This window comes from Hirundo rustica, chromosome 4 (genome assembly GCF_015227805.2).
Source record: "Hirundo rustica isolate bHirRus1 chromosome 4, bHirRus1.pri.v3, whole genome shotgun sequence".
NCBI lineage: Eukaryota > Metazoa > Chordata > Aves > Passeriformes > Hirundinidae > Hirundo > Hirundo rustica.
In genome coordinates this window covers 3,577,576-3,594,236 of record NC_053453.1, presented here as the reverse complement: position 1 = coordinate 3,594,236, position 16,661 = coordinate 3,577,576, and the positions used below count along the sequence as shown (strand labels likewise).

The following is a 16,661-nucleotide window of genomic DNA, read 5'->3' as shown; positions in this document are numbered from 1 at the left end:
TTCCCTGGGCCAGCCTGAGGCTGTTCCCTCTCTTCCTGTTCCCTGGGAGCAGAGCCCGACTCCCCCGGCTGTCCCCTCCTGTCAGGGAGTTGTGCAGAGCCACAAGGTCCCCCCTGATCCCCCTTTTCTCCAGGCTGAGCCCCTTTCCCAGCTCCCTCAGCTGCTCCTGGGGCTCCAGACCCTTCCCAGCTCCATTCCTTTCACTGGACACCCTCCATGACCTCAGTGTCTCTGGCCATGAATGTCCAGAACCGGACACAGCCCTGGAGGTGCAGCCTCACCCTGAAAAAGGCCACAGACAAGTCAGGGCTTATTTGAAGTCAATTCCTGTGTGTTCCCCTCTCATAATCCTCCTTATGGTGCTGCAGTGAGTTATTTTTAACTCCCCAGCTGCCCTCCTGGGCTCCATTCCTGCTGAAGCCTAAAGGAAAAGAGCTTCCAGTGATTCCAGTGGTGCAGGGCTGAGCTGACGGGTGGTTGTGTGGTGACAGCACAGTCAAGTTTTTGTTCCTCAATAAAACACCTCTAATGGGCCTTTTCCGTCCACTCTGACAAGATCTGAGCAGCTTAAAATGGAGATGCAAAACCCATCCATGAGGGGTTTAAATTGGAGATAAAAAAAGAGATCGAGAAGAAGTGTGAGGAAAATACTGTTGCTGAAATTGTTAGAAGACAGCGCAAGGATATTTTTTTGTATGAAAAAAGAACATTCTTTATAAGTAACTGCCCTTTTTTTCCTTCCCTGTGCATGTTTAGTTTTTTAATTATTATGCACGTTAATGCCCCACAGAGACAGGCATCTTAGCTCAAGGCTTTATCTCAGTAATTTGTCATGAATGCAATTATTAGGATTAGAAATCATCTTATCTGAGATACTTGGATCTTAGCAGGATGCTTGGCACATTGTTTTCAAATGTTGCCTCCTTTCTTTGGGATCTGGCAGACTGATAGGGGCTTACTCAGTATTCCAGTCCGTGCCTATAAAAAAAAAGTCACAATTTTCATTGTCATAAATGATTCATTCGCATTTGATCTTGAGTGTCCCTTTTTGACTGTCAATGCAAAAAGCATTTAGGGATGTTTTGTGAAATGAGGCCCGGCTGAGATGCCAGGAATGGAGATTGAGGGGGGAATTCGGCCTTTGGGTGACTCCTGAAACTTCCCAGTAAGAGCAGTTCTGCAGTAATGGCATTAGAGTATGCACAGGCCCCTGGACAGGATTAGCACTCGCTGGTTTCAAGCACTGCAAAAATAGAGACTAAGAGACAGGCAAAAAAAAAACCAAAAAAAACCCATGAAAAACACAAACCCCAAAACCCCAAACAAACAAACAAAATTTCTGTCCTAAGAATTTATTGCCTAAATTTCAAAGTAAGAATAGTGGATGAGCAGAGGTCTGATTTGTCCTTCTGTGATGGGACTCCTTGAGGGATGCTCGTATAAAGGAACCCCTTTATTTTACCTAGAAGCAGAGGCAGAAGGGATGATGTGCTTGCTGAGGCTGGGAGATCTGCGTTCATTTTCCTGCTCTGCTCCAGATTTCTGTAGCATTCTCACTGGGATGGGATTCAGCTCACACACCCTGAGCTGCTGTGGAGTCAGTCAGGGAGGGTACATGAATGAAGAGAGGAGAATTTATCTCCTGCTTTGGAAGAGAGGGTGGATCAGCTTCTGATTGTGCTGATCCTCTCCCTGTCCACTCCTCAGGGACCAGCAAATAACCAATGTGCAGCTCCATAACCCCATCTCTTAGACAGCTAAAAGCAGCAGAAAGAAGTCCATAACTGGCCCCATGCAGAAATCTGGGACAATGGAGCTTCTCATTAGTTAAGGGTTTGTTAAAAGTTGGAAGATGCTGACGGAAAAGGGAAAATAATGATGTCTTGCTACTTCTCAATGGAGACTTGGCAGTGAAATGCAGGAGGCATGTGTGGGGAGGCTGGAGAAGCCACTGGCTCTCTCAGTGTGTGAGCAGGAGTCCTGCTGACTCTGTGCAGGTCACTGAGGCAGGATGAGATGCTGAAGCACAGATGTTCATCTGCTTGGGGCCTGCTTTGTCCTCTGTCTGTGGTGGGGAGTGAGTGGTGGCTGATGGCTCTTTTTGTTTTCTCCTCCTGCAGGTTACTCTGGCCAGGACTTTGACTGGGCAGACTATCAGAAGCAGTGTGGAGCTGAGGCAGCACCTCACCTTTGCTTTAGAAATGTAAGTTCTTCCTTTTGCTCCTGTCCATCCATGTGAAACAAAACAGCTTGCACCAAAAAGGTGCTGCAAGGCTTTGAGAGGTTCCCCCACAGCACCATGAGGCTGCCTTAGGAAGGAACCTGGAGAGTGTTCCAGACGTCCGTCCCTAAAAGAGAAAAAAAATTATTTTAGTCTTGGCTTTATCTGTAATTACCCTGCTCTTCACCCCCTCTGTGATTTTGTACAGCACAAAAAGGATCTCAACTGGTTATTGCAATTATTTCAAGTGCTACTAAAGATAATTTAGGTAAAGATATTGCATAATATTACCTGCCCCATTTTACATTTTAGGTGTTTTCTCTGTATCTCAGAGGGGATACATTTAACCAAACCACATGTATTAAAATTCTAAATGTTGGAAATGTATGAGAGGATGATTAACCCTCATGGATGCTCTGGTCCTTGGTTCATGTCCTTCCTTGATGCAGCAACAGTGACATGAGAGTGATGGATGCCGTTAAGATTCACAGCTTCTGCAATAATCTTTTGCAGGCTGTTTTATGGCAATGACACTCCTGTGTGGCTTGATCTGACAGGTATTCATCACTTGGGGAAAGGCAGATTTAGCCTTCTGCCTTTTCCAGTAACCTGGTGCTTCATGTGCCCATCAGCTGATGGAGGTTGAGATCCCATCAATAACTGAAAATACTCCTGATCCTGGTGCCTAAATGTTAGTGGTGCACCTAAAATCAGCACAGAAGGCTTTGCAAAATAAAGTGGGGGTGTGAATGATGGACACACAGGTTTCTGTAGGAACTGTACAGCTTTGCACTGGGCTCAGAAGTCACAGGCCTGAGGGATGGGGTGTTCATGGAAAGCAGAATGGAGACAGGCACCAGGTGTGGTTTTCCACGGCCTTCCTCTTCTGTGGTGGCCCAGGGGCAGCCTGGCTTGGAAGCTTTGATAGTGAATTGGTGAATTTTTTGTTGACGAACTCAGAGGATCTGTGCCATGAGCAGAGTCTGACTTGGGAGTCAAACCAAAGTAAGGATTTCTTTGCCCTGTAAAGACCCTCTTACTGAAGGGACTTAAAGCCATGATTTCCAGCAGTCCTGAGGGAAGCTGGATGGTGCTGCATCACACCAATACAGTGGGGCTCTTTTTGCATTTCTCTTCTGCAAGCATCCCCACCTTTTCTTTATATCTCTTTTTGTTTTGCCAAGTAGTGAATCTCTTCTGTCAGCACTGGCAGCCTTGAGAAAAGTCTCCATATAATATCCTCTAAGATTAAGTCAGGTCTGAGCATTTTTTGGTCCTTTTTTTTTAAGGAAGTGTTCACCAGATGAACATGTGTCTCTTATTCCTTCACTCCTAATAACACGATTCTTTTTAGAGGGAGCTGCTCCGTTGTCCCTTGTGCAGCCTCCTGGCTCGATTTGTGGCTGTGAGGGGCTCTTTGATGGAAGCTTTTTTGCATCTCCCACCTCGTGCAGCCAGACGTGCTTCTGGCAGCGGAGGTGCTGTAGCTGTTTTCCCTAGGAGGGATTTTTAACAAGGAGAGGCAGTTATGAAATGGATTGACGTGCCCAAATGCTTAGTAAAATAAACTCCACCTAACTGTTTTGCCATTGATTTTGTATAAATGAGCCTCCAGCACCGAACTGCAATGAAAGGAGCCGGGGTGATGATAAATGGCGTTTCCTTGTTAGGCAACATAAAAGGCATTTAGACAAACTCAGCCTGCATTCCTCCAGCCCTGGCCATTAGCAGCTTTTTCAGGGTGAAGCTGATCTGTGTGCTGAGCAAGGCTTGAGGCAGTCCAAGCTGTGTTTGAGAGTAGCAGCATGTTCTTGGGTGGAAAAGAGACCAAAGCCATGAGTTTTTAGTCTCTCAAAGAGCTCTCAATAGTTGTTCAGGGTGAAGTGCCCATAGTCCTTGGTGTTGTACCAATAGGAGAAGGGTTGAATTTGAGCCTGGCTTCCAGTTTCTCACACAGGATGAGGGCTTGGTGTTATTTTGAGTCAGTGGCAATTATTACCCATCCCAGTTATTATTATTAGCAAAAAATCTCATCCGAGAGGGTGAGGGAACCCTTTCTGTGCTACTCTGTGCAGAGAGATGCAGAGCAGGTGGAACAGATGGGAGGGAAATCCAAGGAAGGGAAGCCCTGATAAGGACACAGGTATTGCATGGGTGGGTTTTCACGGATAGAGGTGGGGGAGTTACTGGGAAGGAGCTGAGAATAAGTGACAGGAGGAGGACATTGGAAGAAACAGTGGAAATGAGCACAACTGGATCCATCTACACCCCAGCCAGTGTACCTGAAAGCCTTGTTCATTGAGCTTAGAGCAGAATCATAGGAGGGTTTGGGTTGGAAGGGACATGAAAGACTGTCTAATTCCAGTCCCCCCATCCCATGGGCACTGCTGCCACCCACTAGATTGGGTTGCTCAGAGGCCCATCTGTGAAAATTCCATGAAAGAAAGTATACTTGCAGTTGTTACTCAAATATCTTCAGCTTCAGTCTGCTTGGGTGACTGAATGTCTGAAGAGGTTTCTCTGGTCTCAGGCAAGATGGTTTTTTGCTTTATAAGAATTCTCCTAGCAAGGGGAGAAATGCTTAAGCACAGGAGTTCTTGGATCCCTCTGGGTAGTATCGCATTAACAGGAAGCGCATCATTGGCAAACATCCAAACATACTTGGAGCTGATGTTGAGCAACCTCCTCCCAGTCTCCTAAGAGTCAGGGATAGGGGTAGAACATGGCATGGATTTCGTCACTGTTTTTTCATATGGGTGTTAGAACATGGCATGCATTTTGTCACTGGTTTTTCATAGGGGTGTTGTAGCAAACCTGCTCCAGCAGGGGCTCCTCTCTCCAGGGTCACAGCCTCCTTTGGGTATCCATCTCCTCTGACAGGAGTCCTCCAGGGGCAGCAGGTGGGTCCCTGCTCCCCTGCAGACCTCCATGTGCTGCAGGGGCACAGCTGCCTCACCATGGGCTGCACCAGCACAGCTCTGATTTGACTCTGGATGCCTTTGCATTCTTCAGGGTATCCTGCCCTTCCAGTGGAAAGCAAACCATGCTGAATTCATGCTGCCCGGCAGACAGTCTGGTTGAGGTTGTGCAGTGCTGCAGTGCCATGTTTCAGCCTTGTCTCTTGACTCTTTCAGACATCCTTCAGCCGTGGCTTCACCAAGAACATGAAGCTGGAGGCAGTGAACCCCAGGAACCCTGCAGAGATTTGTGTTGCTTCCATCACCTCGGTGAAAGGAAGGTTGATGTGGCTGCACCTGGAAGGTACATGCTATAAAGGCTGCTTGTGTTTGTCTGCTTCACTCACTCACTCTCTTAATTTCATCCCTCATCCTCTGCACAGAATTGCTCTCTCCAGCTTTTCAGTTTTATACGGGTTGACCAGCTCTGTGTCGTGAGGAGTTACATTTACCTGTCCTTTCTCTGGGGGAGCTGCAAGTTCCTCCACCCTCCCATCCACGTGGTCTTTATCACCATGATAATAACTGCCATCATCGTACACACTCATCCTAGGAACAGAAGTTTGCCTTATTTGTGCAGCTGAGACTTCTACAGCGATTCCCAACCTGACAGTTTGTACAGGAGGGGAGGTCTCTAATCAAAGCTCTTAAAGCTGGTGAAAACATTGCCAGGTAACACAAAGCATTATAGTTCCTCCCCAGTGTTTGCTCTTGGTAGAGCTGTGTGCAATGGCAGGTTTGGGTTTTTAACTCTGAGATAATTGTTTCCCTTCTAGCTCAAGGTAGCAACACCTCATCTGCAACCTGGTGCGGACACAGGGCAAATATTGTTTTAATTGCTGGGATCAACAATTGTTTGAAATGCCATTCTCACTAAGGCTCTTGTTGTATTTACACCCAACTGATCAAGGAATCTGACCCGTTTTGGCAACTTCTTTTCTTAAATGAACAGGTGCCTTTCCTTGTGTATGCCAAAGATGTGGATAGATGCAGGAAGAGGGCAACACACTCCCACCTTTCTTCCTTCCCTCATCTCTTTCTCCCTGCCTTTTACTCTTTTAATTTCTTAAAGGATGTTTTTTTACAACTTACCATAAAAAACCCCTGTGTGCATCTTCTTTCTTTTGAATTCTGATGTATAGATGCTTTAAGCTTGGTTTATATCTCAATACCAGGAATTGAATGATCTGTAGTAAACAGAAAAAATGCAAAAGACTGCAAAAATAGAAAGAATTCTTTGCTGCTGTAGGAATACATCATTTCAGTGTGCACAGTGTTATGCTAAAAGCAGGCATTAAAAAAAAAAACACAACCAGAAAACCCCTGCTTGTAGAGTTGTAAAATATATGTGCCTTGAAGTGTGGCATGGGTTTTTTTTTTTTGACTCAATTAATATAGTGTTGTTTCTAACTGATTATTTATATTCTGGAAGCAGCAAGGCTCCCCAGCTACCGCGAGAGCCCCTCAGTGAAGACCTCAGGTCCCACCATTTATCACAGGCGCCTCTGAAGCTCTCATTGTTGCCTTCCCAGTTTCCCCAGTTTGACAGCCCAGGCTGCAGCCATAAACCAGGAACACAGGAGTTAAGCAGGGCTGAATTAGACGTGAGGGAACATTGTGTGATAAATCACACTTCGTACAGTAGCAAAACCCTAAACTCGAGGGCGAGCATTTAATGAGCAGCAGAGCGGTTCCCCCGTGGTGGAGGAGAAGCTCAGGACTGATGGGATGCTCTGAGCTATCTGCTACTTTATTACTCATCATCTGCATTGTTAATTTTTACTGGTTCATTTTAGATTTTAGAGCTTGAAGCTTTCTGGTGTGAATTTATACAAGTAATAATGCACACTCCCTGCACAGCCCAGAAATTGGAGGAAAACCCTTTGGTTAATCACTTCTCCAGAGAGGTTTCCCGTAATTTCCCCTTTTACAGTTTTCTGGAGTTGCTGCTCTGTTCTGCCCGTCCTGTAAGATTCATAGCAGGACACAGACATTTTCCTCACCCTGTTTCCAGTCTCCTTGTTTTTCCTTTAACCTCCCAATTCCCATGGACATTTCTTGCTCTGAGAAGAGAGCGGCATAAAACGCAACAGATGAAACTAATGAGTCTCACAAAAGCTATTTTTCCACTCCTGTGAATGAGGCCAAAGGAAGCAGTAAGATGTTGGAAGTGGAAAGTCAGGTTATCAATTGCCAAAGGGCAGAAGCAGTGCCAGGGAGGACAGAGTAGCTGTGAATGTCTTACAAGAGGAGCAGGGTGTTGCAGGAGAATGGGCATTGTGCTGCTTTCTTGCTCCTCAGGGTGGCTGCAGCTGTAAACTTCAGAACTAGAATGTTCATTGAACCGATTTGGTTGGAAAAGACCCTTCATGTCTCATTTATTGTTGCTTGTAAGCAGGAAAGTACATTTGATCTGGTTACTTTATGATAATTTAGAATTGTAGCATAATTAAGATTGGAAAGGACCTCTAAGATAATCAAGTCTGTTTTGTCAGAAGGACAACATTACAATAATGAAGTAATTGGTTTTCCCAGACCTGGTGACATTTCAGTGTTGATTTCTTGCTCTGTTTAGGGCTTGATCCATGGCTTGCTCACTGTGTGAATGTCTTGCCACTGAGTCACTGTTGTCACGTGGGCTCCTTGCTTGGGTTTGTGGTGTCAGGTGAAAATGGAGCTCCCCACCGGAGCTTTCATCAGGTTCAAACTGAGCAGTGACCACGTGGTATTATCTCGTGGAGGAAAATGGTTTTTCAGGGAATTTCAGCTGCTGAAATCTTGTATTCAGCGAGCTGTGTCCTTCCCCTCTGCCTTCATCCCATATCCCAGTGAAAGAGACACTGTGTTTTCAATGGACGGTGATGAACACAATAAAGGGCTCAGAGAAACACTGTGAGGAGATCCATGAATCTCCACAGACATTGTGAATACATTTTTTTCATTATTTCCTCCAGCAGTGTGATCACCAGCACCTCTTTCCCTGCCTCCTTCAGTTTTTTCATGCAGCCTCACGCTCTCGGAGCAGCAGGTTTATTACTGATCCAAATGCTGCACCTCCGCCTCGCTGCTGTTCCCATCGCAAAGTTCAATTACTGTTTCAATTACACCACAAGCCCTTGATGAACATGCATTAGTGGGTAGCTCCCTGTAGTCATCTGGCTGTGCACAGTCAAACACTTGCTGCCTTAAGCAGGAGGCAAAGATGTTTTAACAGATGCCAAGGCAAGGGTGATGCAGGGAAAGCTGCTGGTCCTTTGGTCCCTTTTATTAGGAGATCACCCCATGCTGGTGCTGGAGCTGTCTGTCCTAGGGTGAAATTGGCAGAGGGAGGAGGTGAAGTTGCTGGCCCAGCTGCGCCAGCGCAGTTGAACTTGAATTGGAGTAGCTAAATGGTGCCTTGACTCAGGACATAGAGTTGTTTTTGAAAGAACTCAAAAGCCAGCAGGAATATCTTCATTGGACTTTGAGTGGAAATCTGGTAAATTAGGGAAAAAAAGTAGGAAAAAAATTCTTCACTGAGGGGGTGGTCAAGCACTGGAACAGGCTTCCCGGGGTAGTGATGGAATAACTGTCCCTGGAAGCATTCAAAAGTCACGTAGACGTGGTGTTGAGAGACATGGGTTAGTGGTGGGCTTGCCAGTGGTGGGTTAATTGTTGGGCTTGACGATCTTGTAGGTCTTTACCAACCTAAATAATTCTTTGGTTCTGTGTGTGGGACTCACATAAATGAACACAGGATATTGCCTTCTAAAGGAGATATAATGACCAAATTGGAAGATAATTGCTTTAAATGGAGACTTCAGGTGAAGTTTTGGAGTCAGCATCGTGCCAGAGACCTTGGTGCTTGTGTCCCACTTGGGATTTTTATACTGCTTTTCTTCCGTTGGGTGATCAGCTCTTGTTTCATGTGGGGAACCCTAAGAGATTTCTTGGCACTTCTGGACAGAAGAGCGGCCACCTCTCACCCTTAAAAAATGGGACTCAAGGGCAGAGCTGCGCAAAAAAGCTTCAGGGAAGCACTGGGGCATAAAAGCCTCTCTCACATTAGCTACCACCCTGGAAAAGCTCTTACCATTAAGAGCAAGCATTCAACAAGTCCTTCTAACTCACTTAAGCAACTTTACAAAACATCCAGGGGTCAGCCAGGCCATCTTGTTGAGGGAAGTTAAGTATGTTTAACCTCCCTGGCTTTTGGCTGCTTCACTGCACACCCTCAAAGTGCTCTTAATGGGGTTTTCCTCTGAACCATGTTGCTCAGTAAGTGCAGCAGCCCCATCCTCCCTGTCTGTGCAAAACTGAAGATAAAATGGTGACTGATATTGGTGCAGGGCAGCAGATTTATTTTTACATGTTCCATCATTCACTTCCCTGAGCTCGTGATGGATGCTTGGATGGCTCTGAGCTTGGTGTTCCCATGCCTAAGCCCCATTATAAATTTGTTTTTATAGGTTCTCAGATGCCCTCTCCAGAGTACATTGTTGATGTGGAGTCTATGGACATTTTCCCTGTTGGCTGGTGTGAAGCAAATGCTTACAACCTCACCCCACCACACAAAGCTGTTAGTAAGTACATGGAGACCTGAGCAGTGCAGATGGTACATCAGTGGAGATATCAGGGATTTTTCCTGAGGTGTATAATCCCATTTTTGACACTGTCAACCTACCCAGCAGACCAATAACCAGGCTGGAAGTGTACTGTAATAAATGGTAATAAATCTAATTAGTGACCAGACTGGAATTAATGCCGTTTATATTTGTCTCTGTGATCAGCCCCTCCAAAAATGGAGTTGTCTGTACTGGGGAAAGCTGTTCCATGGTTTGGGTTTGCACGGTGGGTTGTGGGTTTGCAGAGGGGTTGTTGGTCAGTGGGATTGTCAGAGGAAACCAGGTTTTGTTGTGCTGAGCCAGGTTCACTCAGGCAGCTGAGTGGATTAGGGACAAAGACCTCAAATTGGAAGAAAAACCCCCATAAAATATCAGGTGAAATGGACATACAGAGGGCATCCAGATGCCCTTTTCCAAAACAGGATCTGCTCCATCTTAATGGAGAAATAGTTGCTGCCATTCTGTGATTGAGTTTCTGCCCTTTCCCGGGGTATCTGTCCCTTATATCACTGCCCTTGCCAGCTCAGAGATTTTCGTAGCGTTCAGTTTAAATCTCCCCACAGCACAATTAAGCCCACAGTGTTTTGTCCTGCCTCCGGTGCATATTAAGACAAATTTCTTTCCTTTCTGTTTGCATTTGAAGGCAGTTCATGAGAGCACGGTGGCTTGGTGTTGTTCTCCTGTTCCAACATATCCAATCTCAAGCCACCAGGTGAAAAATTGGCCTCACTGTTTAAATTAATTAATATCCGAAAGGCGAGTTTTAAAATGTATCAGCCCTTTAGAAGAGTTAAATATGCTTAAGTTAAAAATCAGGCAGCCAGAGCCTAATTTAGGAGAATACTGCTATGGCAACATTATGCAGCCTTATCACAATTTATAGCTGGGGATAAATTATGCTGGAGGTAATCATGCTTGTAAAATGTAATCTTATCCATATGTGTTTCTGTATGGAAAAATATTTGTGTTTTCATTTTATTTTTTTTTCTTTTATGCTGATCCCATAAAACACAATATTAGCATTCCAGAGGAAAGATTAAATGTATTATTACATCCTTAAAGTAGGTTTTAATGATGTAGTGACTTACTTAAAAAATGCCAAGAAAATATGGTGATAGTAATTAAGTACCATTTCATTGTGTTCAAAGTCGTTTTATAGTCAGTGTATTTACACAGCTTTTTATGCATTCTGGGGGCACTTAACAGGACAGAAGGGTACAAAACTATTTTATCTTCCCTGCTTCGTTTTTGCAGTGCGAAGGAAGAGGAGAATCGCAGTTGTGCAACCAGAAAAACAGTAAGTTGTTTTGGATTTTTTGTTATTTAAGGTGGTGTTTTTACAGGAATGCATCAGGTCTTCCAGGGGGGATAATACACAGCAACTGTGTGGCTTGGTAGCTAGTGCCCAGATACTGCAGCACAGCCAGCAAGAGGATTCTTTTAAGTCTGAAATATTTGTTAGCATATTAGAAAGTCTCTGTAACAGCAATTTTTTACTGGTTGGGGCTGTACAGCCCCTGTCTGATGGCCAGCAAGGGATGCTTAGGGAAGATGGACACGTACCAGGAGGGCATTTCCATGTCTACCTCTTGCTGTTTGTAGAAACTTGAATTTAAGGGAGGATATTTGAAGCCTGGAGGTCTAAAGCTGACACATCAGAGAATATTTTTGGAGAAGGGGTGCATCTGGCTCCCTCATCTGCAGTACCTTGGTCTGTGATCAGCCATGTGGAAATGGAATTGTGTTGGAGGTATCTCCATTCCTCATTCCCAGGCTGTTGCTGGTGTGTCTTTTGGTCTGGCCTGAGGACTGGTTCTGGCCCTTTGTCCTGTCTGCACTATTAAATGCACCAAATACTCTATTAAATACACCCAGTTTCTCCTTTAACAGGTTACCATCCGCAGTGCCTGTTGAGAAAATACCTCATGACCTCTGCCCAGTTCCTCAGCTAGACACAACAGGTAAGGCTCCTTATTTCAGAGACCCACGTCCTGTATGTAAGGCGAGGACCCCAGAAAGGCAGGGAGTTGTCCCAGGGGTGGGGAGATGGAACCACATTCTCAGGGGGTGTAAGGTGGAGTGAACCCACCTGATGTACAGCAGGTGAGGGTCTGGTTCTCCACGTGTCTTGCTGGAGCTATCAGGGTTCCCCTGGAGCTTGCCCATTTCAAATGATGATGTTAAGGCTAGTGAATTCTCTCTGGTGGAAATGGGTGCATTGTTAATTGACACCGATGAAATTGGGTACAGCAGGACCTGATGGATCCCATGTGTTACGTCAGGACTGTGTGGTGTGGCTGCTGCTTCTGCTAAAGGCAGATTCCTCTTCCCTTTAGCAGTGCCAGGGGGCTCTGAGTGCTGTATTCATTCAATTAATGGTGTAAACCCAGCAGCAGGGACAGGATTTAACTCACTTTATTTCAGCAGGCTGTGGGACACACGTTGGCATGGCAGCCAAGACCCCATTACAGTCAAAAGGGGAGAATCAGAATCTTTTGGGGTATGATAACCAAAAAAAGGGGATAACCACTTGGAAGGCACATGAACCACATCTAGAAGTTCCTATTTCTCTCCATGGACTATAAAGGAGCCCAGAGTAATTAGCCCAGACGAGAAAAACTGCTCTACAGATCTGTGCTGGGTCAGGGAATGGCACTGCAGGGCTTGTGGGGTTGGACAGGAGCTGAAGAAGGGTTTCTAAGGCTCTTCACTGAGAGAACGTTCTCCCTGAGCTGATTCCCTGTCTCTGAGGCTCAGCTCCTGCATCCTCTCCTGGCAGGTTGCAGTGAGTCTCTCATGTCCCTCTGCAGTGTGAGTTCTGGAAGAGCCCTGGCTCATGTCATGGATTAAATCCTTTCCCAGTCTTCCTTTCAGCAGGGTCTGCAGCCCAATTAGTCACTACTAAAAACACTTCCTTTCCCCATGCTGGACAAATTTGAATAGCAGAGACTTCCCTATCCTCTATGGCAGGGTAGAGTTTTGTGCCTCCTTTATTCTCCTCCCCTTTCTCCCACATCTAGGAGGAAGAAGTGCCCTTGATTTAGGGTATAAAAGTGCTACAGGCGCCTCACTGCTGCTTTCTCCTTGCAGGCACCATCAATGGGAGATACTGCTGCCCCCAGCTCTACATCAACCACCGCTGCTTCTCAGGTCCATATTTAAACAAAGGCAGGATCGCAGAGCTACCTCAGTCAGTGGGGCCTGGCAAGTGTGTGCTGGTCCTCAAGGAGGTATGGCCCAGCTCTCTTTTGGGGGGATTTCAGAGGAAGGTATGAGCCATGGCTTGCCAGACCCAGAATTTGTGAACAGTGCACCTGAAATTGTCCTGGAGTGGTTTCCATGAGGCAAAACTGCAAGCCAGGAGGAGGGGGCAGCAGGTTTTGCATGGTGGGTTTTGATGGGAGAGGTGATGCTTTTGGACAATGGGGAGTTCTCTTGGTTGGGAGCAACTTTAATGTGGGTTGCCATCAACACAGAGGCAAATGACAGTGTCATGGAGACATGGACATCTCATTTTGGAGACATAAACAGCTTCCCAAGGAGCAGGGCAAAGGCAGTGGCCCAGAATTGGTCTGTGTTACTTTGCAGAAAAAATTCAGGCTTATTACGGCCATAAACTCAAGTTCATTCTGGCCATGGGAACCAGTTCCAAATTCTGGGAGGAGTGAAGAGAAAGCATTAAGGGTTTTGCTGTTGGGGAGATAACATCTGATTACTGGTAGCTGTTGCTGAGATGAGAGAGGTTCCAGCAGCTTGGAGAACCATGGGCAGGTTGGAGGTAACAATTGCAGTGCAGTTGAAGTTCCTGATGCTCCTCAGCCCTTTCCACCCAAGGTCTTGTCCTTACCTCTACCACTGATGCAGTGAAGCATCGTCCTCTGTGTGTACCCTTGAATCCCAAAGTCTTTGGTGAGTAACAAGTAACTCTTGTGCAGTGTAGTACTAAACTTACTTCTACAGCCTAGCTGTTCATTTTTTCCAGTGCTGCTGGAAGTTTTCTGCTGGAACCACTGGTTTATTGTGGTTTCTTTCACTGTAAGAGGCAAGTGAGGTGGAAATGCGTGCTGTTTTACATCAGTTGCAAAGTTTGTATCATTTCTGAGGTATTTTCATGGAAAACAAGTTGAGACTTGGAACCAGATACAATGGAGACATCAGCTACTGCCATCCACACATTGCACCTGGGCTGAAAAGTGGTGACTGTAAGGTAGCTGTTCTGTATAATAACGGCTGACTTGGAGTTAAATTAAAATAAATACATTGTCAGCTTTAGTTTTAGTTCTGGGATCAGAATATCTAAGAAGCACAAACAGTTCTTCATATATGCCGAGAACCCCTCAGCAGCATTGTAAAATAAAACTAGGTGTCTTCTTAAGACACCAGGTGATCTATAACCCCCTATATCTTAGAGAAATACGCTGTAAAGATTAGTTAGTTTCATTGCTTACTGCTCTTACTATTTTAAGGCACTTTGCTCTTCATTTAAAAAGAAAATGGACTATGACAAAAGATGTCTTTTAGATCCTTGATCATCTAATGAAAGAATCCCAGGTAACTCTTTTGCTCTCCTCTCTTTGTCCCATAGACACATCAGTATTCCAAGTTAAAAAAAAAAAAAAAAACCAACAAAAAAACAGTTTACTGCCCTGCTTTGAGGCCACCCTGGGATTTAGCATCTCTTGTTAGATGGGAGGTGTGGGATTATATATCAGATAGAGGAGGGAAATGGAGTTTCTCCTCATAAGAATGCTGATCATTGAGGTCTTGAACAGGAGTTGTGATCATATTTTTAGCTGTACCTTTTCAGGGATATCTTCTAAGAAAACTTCATCCAGTGTTGAGTCTGTTTCAGGGGGGATGGAGATTGGAAGTGTGTGAACACCAAAGAGCTGTGATGGGAAGGAAAGTACTGAAGTGCCCAGTGGCATCAGGCACACCAGATACACTCAGAAAAGGGCCCCTCTGAATGTGAAAATACATGACATGGAGAACTTTATGAATATCAGGTGCTTGTGAGGTTGGGCAGAGGCTGGTGCAGGTGCTGAATGATTGTGTTCACTGGTGTGACTCCAACTCACTCAGCTCTGAAAATCCAAAGGTCAGCAGCATCAAAATAAAACCTCACTGATGGGTAACAGAAAGCCTGGGCTTGCCTAATCCCCTCCTGTGCTCCAAGGCACAGGTGGCTGCACCCAAACGATTCCTGATGCAGAGGGCTGAAGTTAAACCGCCAAAATCTCAGTCTGGTCACACTCCAGCTAAAGGACATTTGACCAGTCTGAAATGGTTGATGTAAGTTTCCATCTCCAGAGAAAGTTGGAATCTGGTCTAGGTTTCTTCACTGGTTTTGTTTAAATCACAGTTAATTTTTTTTTTTCCAAAAATCTGTTTGTTTACATTTAATAGAGTGTAATATGAAGTGATGCTAGAAGTTGCTAGAAAGTACCACTAGTTATTGTGATGACGGACCTTTGCTGTAGGGTAAAATGCCAAACCCAGTGACTCATTTGAGATACAAGAAGAGTAAAAGCCAGAGGTTCTAATTTCTTTTTTTCCTTCCCTGAAAGGGGAGTGTTCTTACAAAACAGTCTTTTTGTTTTGTTTTGTTTTTTGAACTGAGTTTAGGAGTTTACAGAGTCCTGCTGGTGACAAGCCAGCTTTGAGAAAAGTCCTGGCACTGTGGGTGTCTGTGCAGGGCTGGAGTTGATTAGGTGCCTGGGAGAACGCCCAGACAGGGCCACACTGGTATTGCAGGGTTGGGTTTTCTTTTCTTGCTCTTTTCCCAGCTATTCTGACAACTCCTACAAGCACCATTACACTGGTGAGGGGGCAGGGCGGCACTCTTGGTGGAAATTGGTCAGCAAGATGCTTTCTGCACCAATTGTCTCACCAGCCAGCAGGGTGAGCATGGAAGTGTGTTTAAGGAGAGCTTTCCCAACAAACTCCTGCATAAGGGTTAAGTAACTCCTTGCATTTGCTGATCAAGGCACCTGATAAGCTTTGAACGAGTGTGGCAGCTCCCCAGGCACTTGATGTTTTTGAAAACCCACTTCTGGCTTCCTGACATCAGCTGTCAGGGGCCAGTACCCCTCAGTTTGTGTGGGGAGAGAACGACAACAGTAGATGTGGGTCAGCAGCTGGGAGGGCTCACTCAGAAACTGTCTTTTCACAGCATTTTAAAATGGTTTGCAGGGATGGAACCATAAAGATCGTCCAGTTTCACCCCCTGCCATGGGCAGGGACACCCTCCGCTGTCCCAGGGTGCTCCAAGCCCCATCCAAGCTGTCCAGGGATCCAGGGGCAGCCACAGCTTCTCTGGGCACCCTGTGCCAGGGCCTCACCACCCTCACAAGGAAGAATTTCTTCCTCATATCCAATCTTAATCTACCTTCTGTCAGTGTTTGATGTCTCTAATTGGACTTTTTTGAAGAGTGGTTTGAGTAATGTTTCCAAGGGCCCAATGATAAATTAAATTTTGCTTCTAGCAGATAGCCTATCCAAGCAACTCCAGCCAGTGCCATTTTACAGAGTGCTCTGCAGCATTAAGTGAAGCTCTTGCGTGAAAATGATTAATCCTGTAGGGTTTTCAAAAAGCTAGCAAATCCTCAGGTTGCTGGATTTAGAGGGGAAAAAAAAAACAACCCAGAAAAAACCAACCAAATAAACATAAACACATTGGTCACTGCAGTATGACCTAGTTTTTTTTTCATTTCTGATGAGCTGCATTCGTGGGTGCTGGATAAACTTTATATTCATCATACTGAAATCATTTGCAGGCCCCCAAGGAACTAAGAACAAGCGTTAGGTAAAGAGCTAAATTAGGTGAAAACCAATCCAGACTCACTGTGGGATCATTCATGTGCATTCAATGCAGTGTTC

The 16,661-nt window shown here is 45.4% G+C and overlaps 1 protein-coding gene across 2 annotated transcripts in view; it reads left to right on the top strand.

Moving 5' to 3' along the window:
- Window positions 1-16,661, top strand: part of SFMBT2 (Scm like with four mbt domains 2) — a 105,976-nt gene that overhangs the window by 68,213 nt on the left and 21,102 nt on the right. For both annotated transcript variants that reach the window (XM_040062724.2, XM_040062725.2), the window contains 6 exons: window positions 2,121-2,203; window positions 5,356-5,482; window positions 9,627-9,740; window positions 11,037-11,079; window positions 11,673-11,743; window positions 12,873-13,012. In XM_040062724.2, coding sequence (XP_039918658.1) covers window positions 2,121-2,203; window positions 5,356-5,482; window positions 9,627-9,740; window positions 11,037-11,079; window positions 11,673-11,743; window positions 12,873-13,012 — 578 coding nt within the window. The remainder of the gene's footprint in view (window positions 1-2,120; window positions 2,204-5,355; window positions 5,483-9,626; window positions 9,741-11,036; window positions 11,080-11,672; window positions 11,744-12,872; window positions 13,013-16,661) is intronic.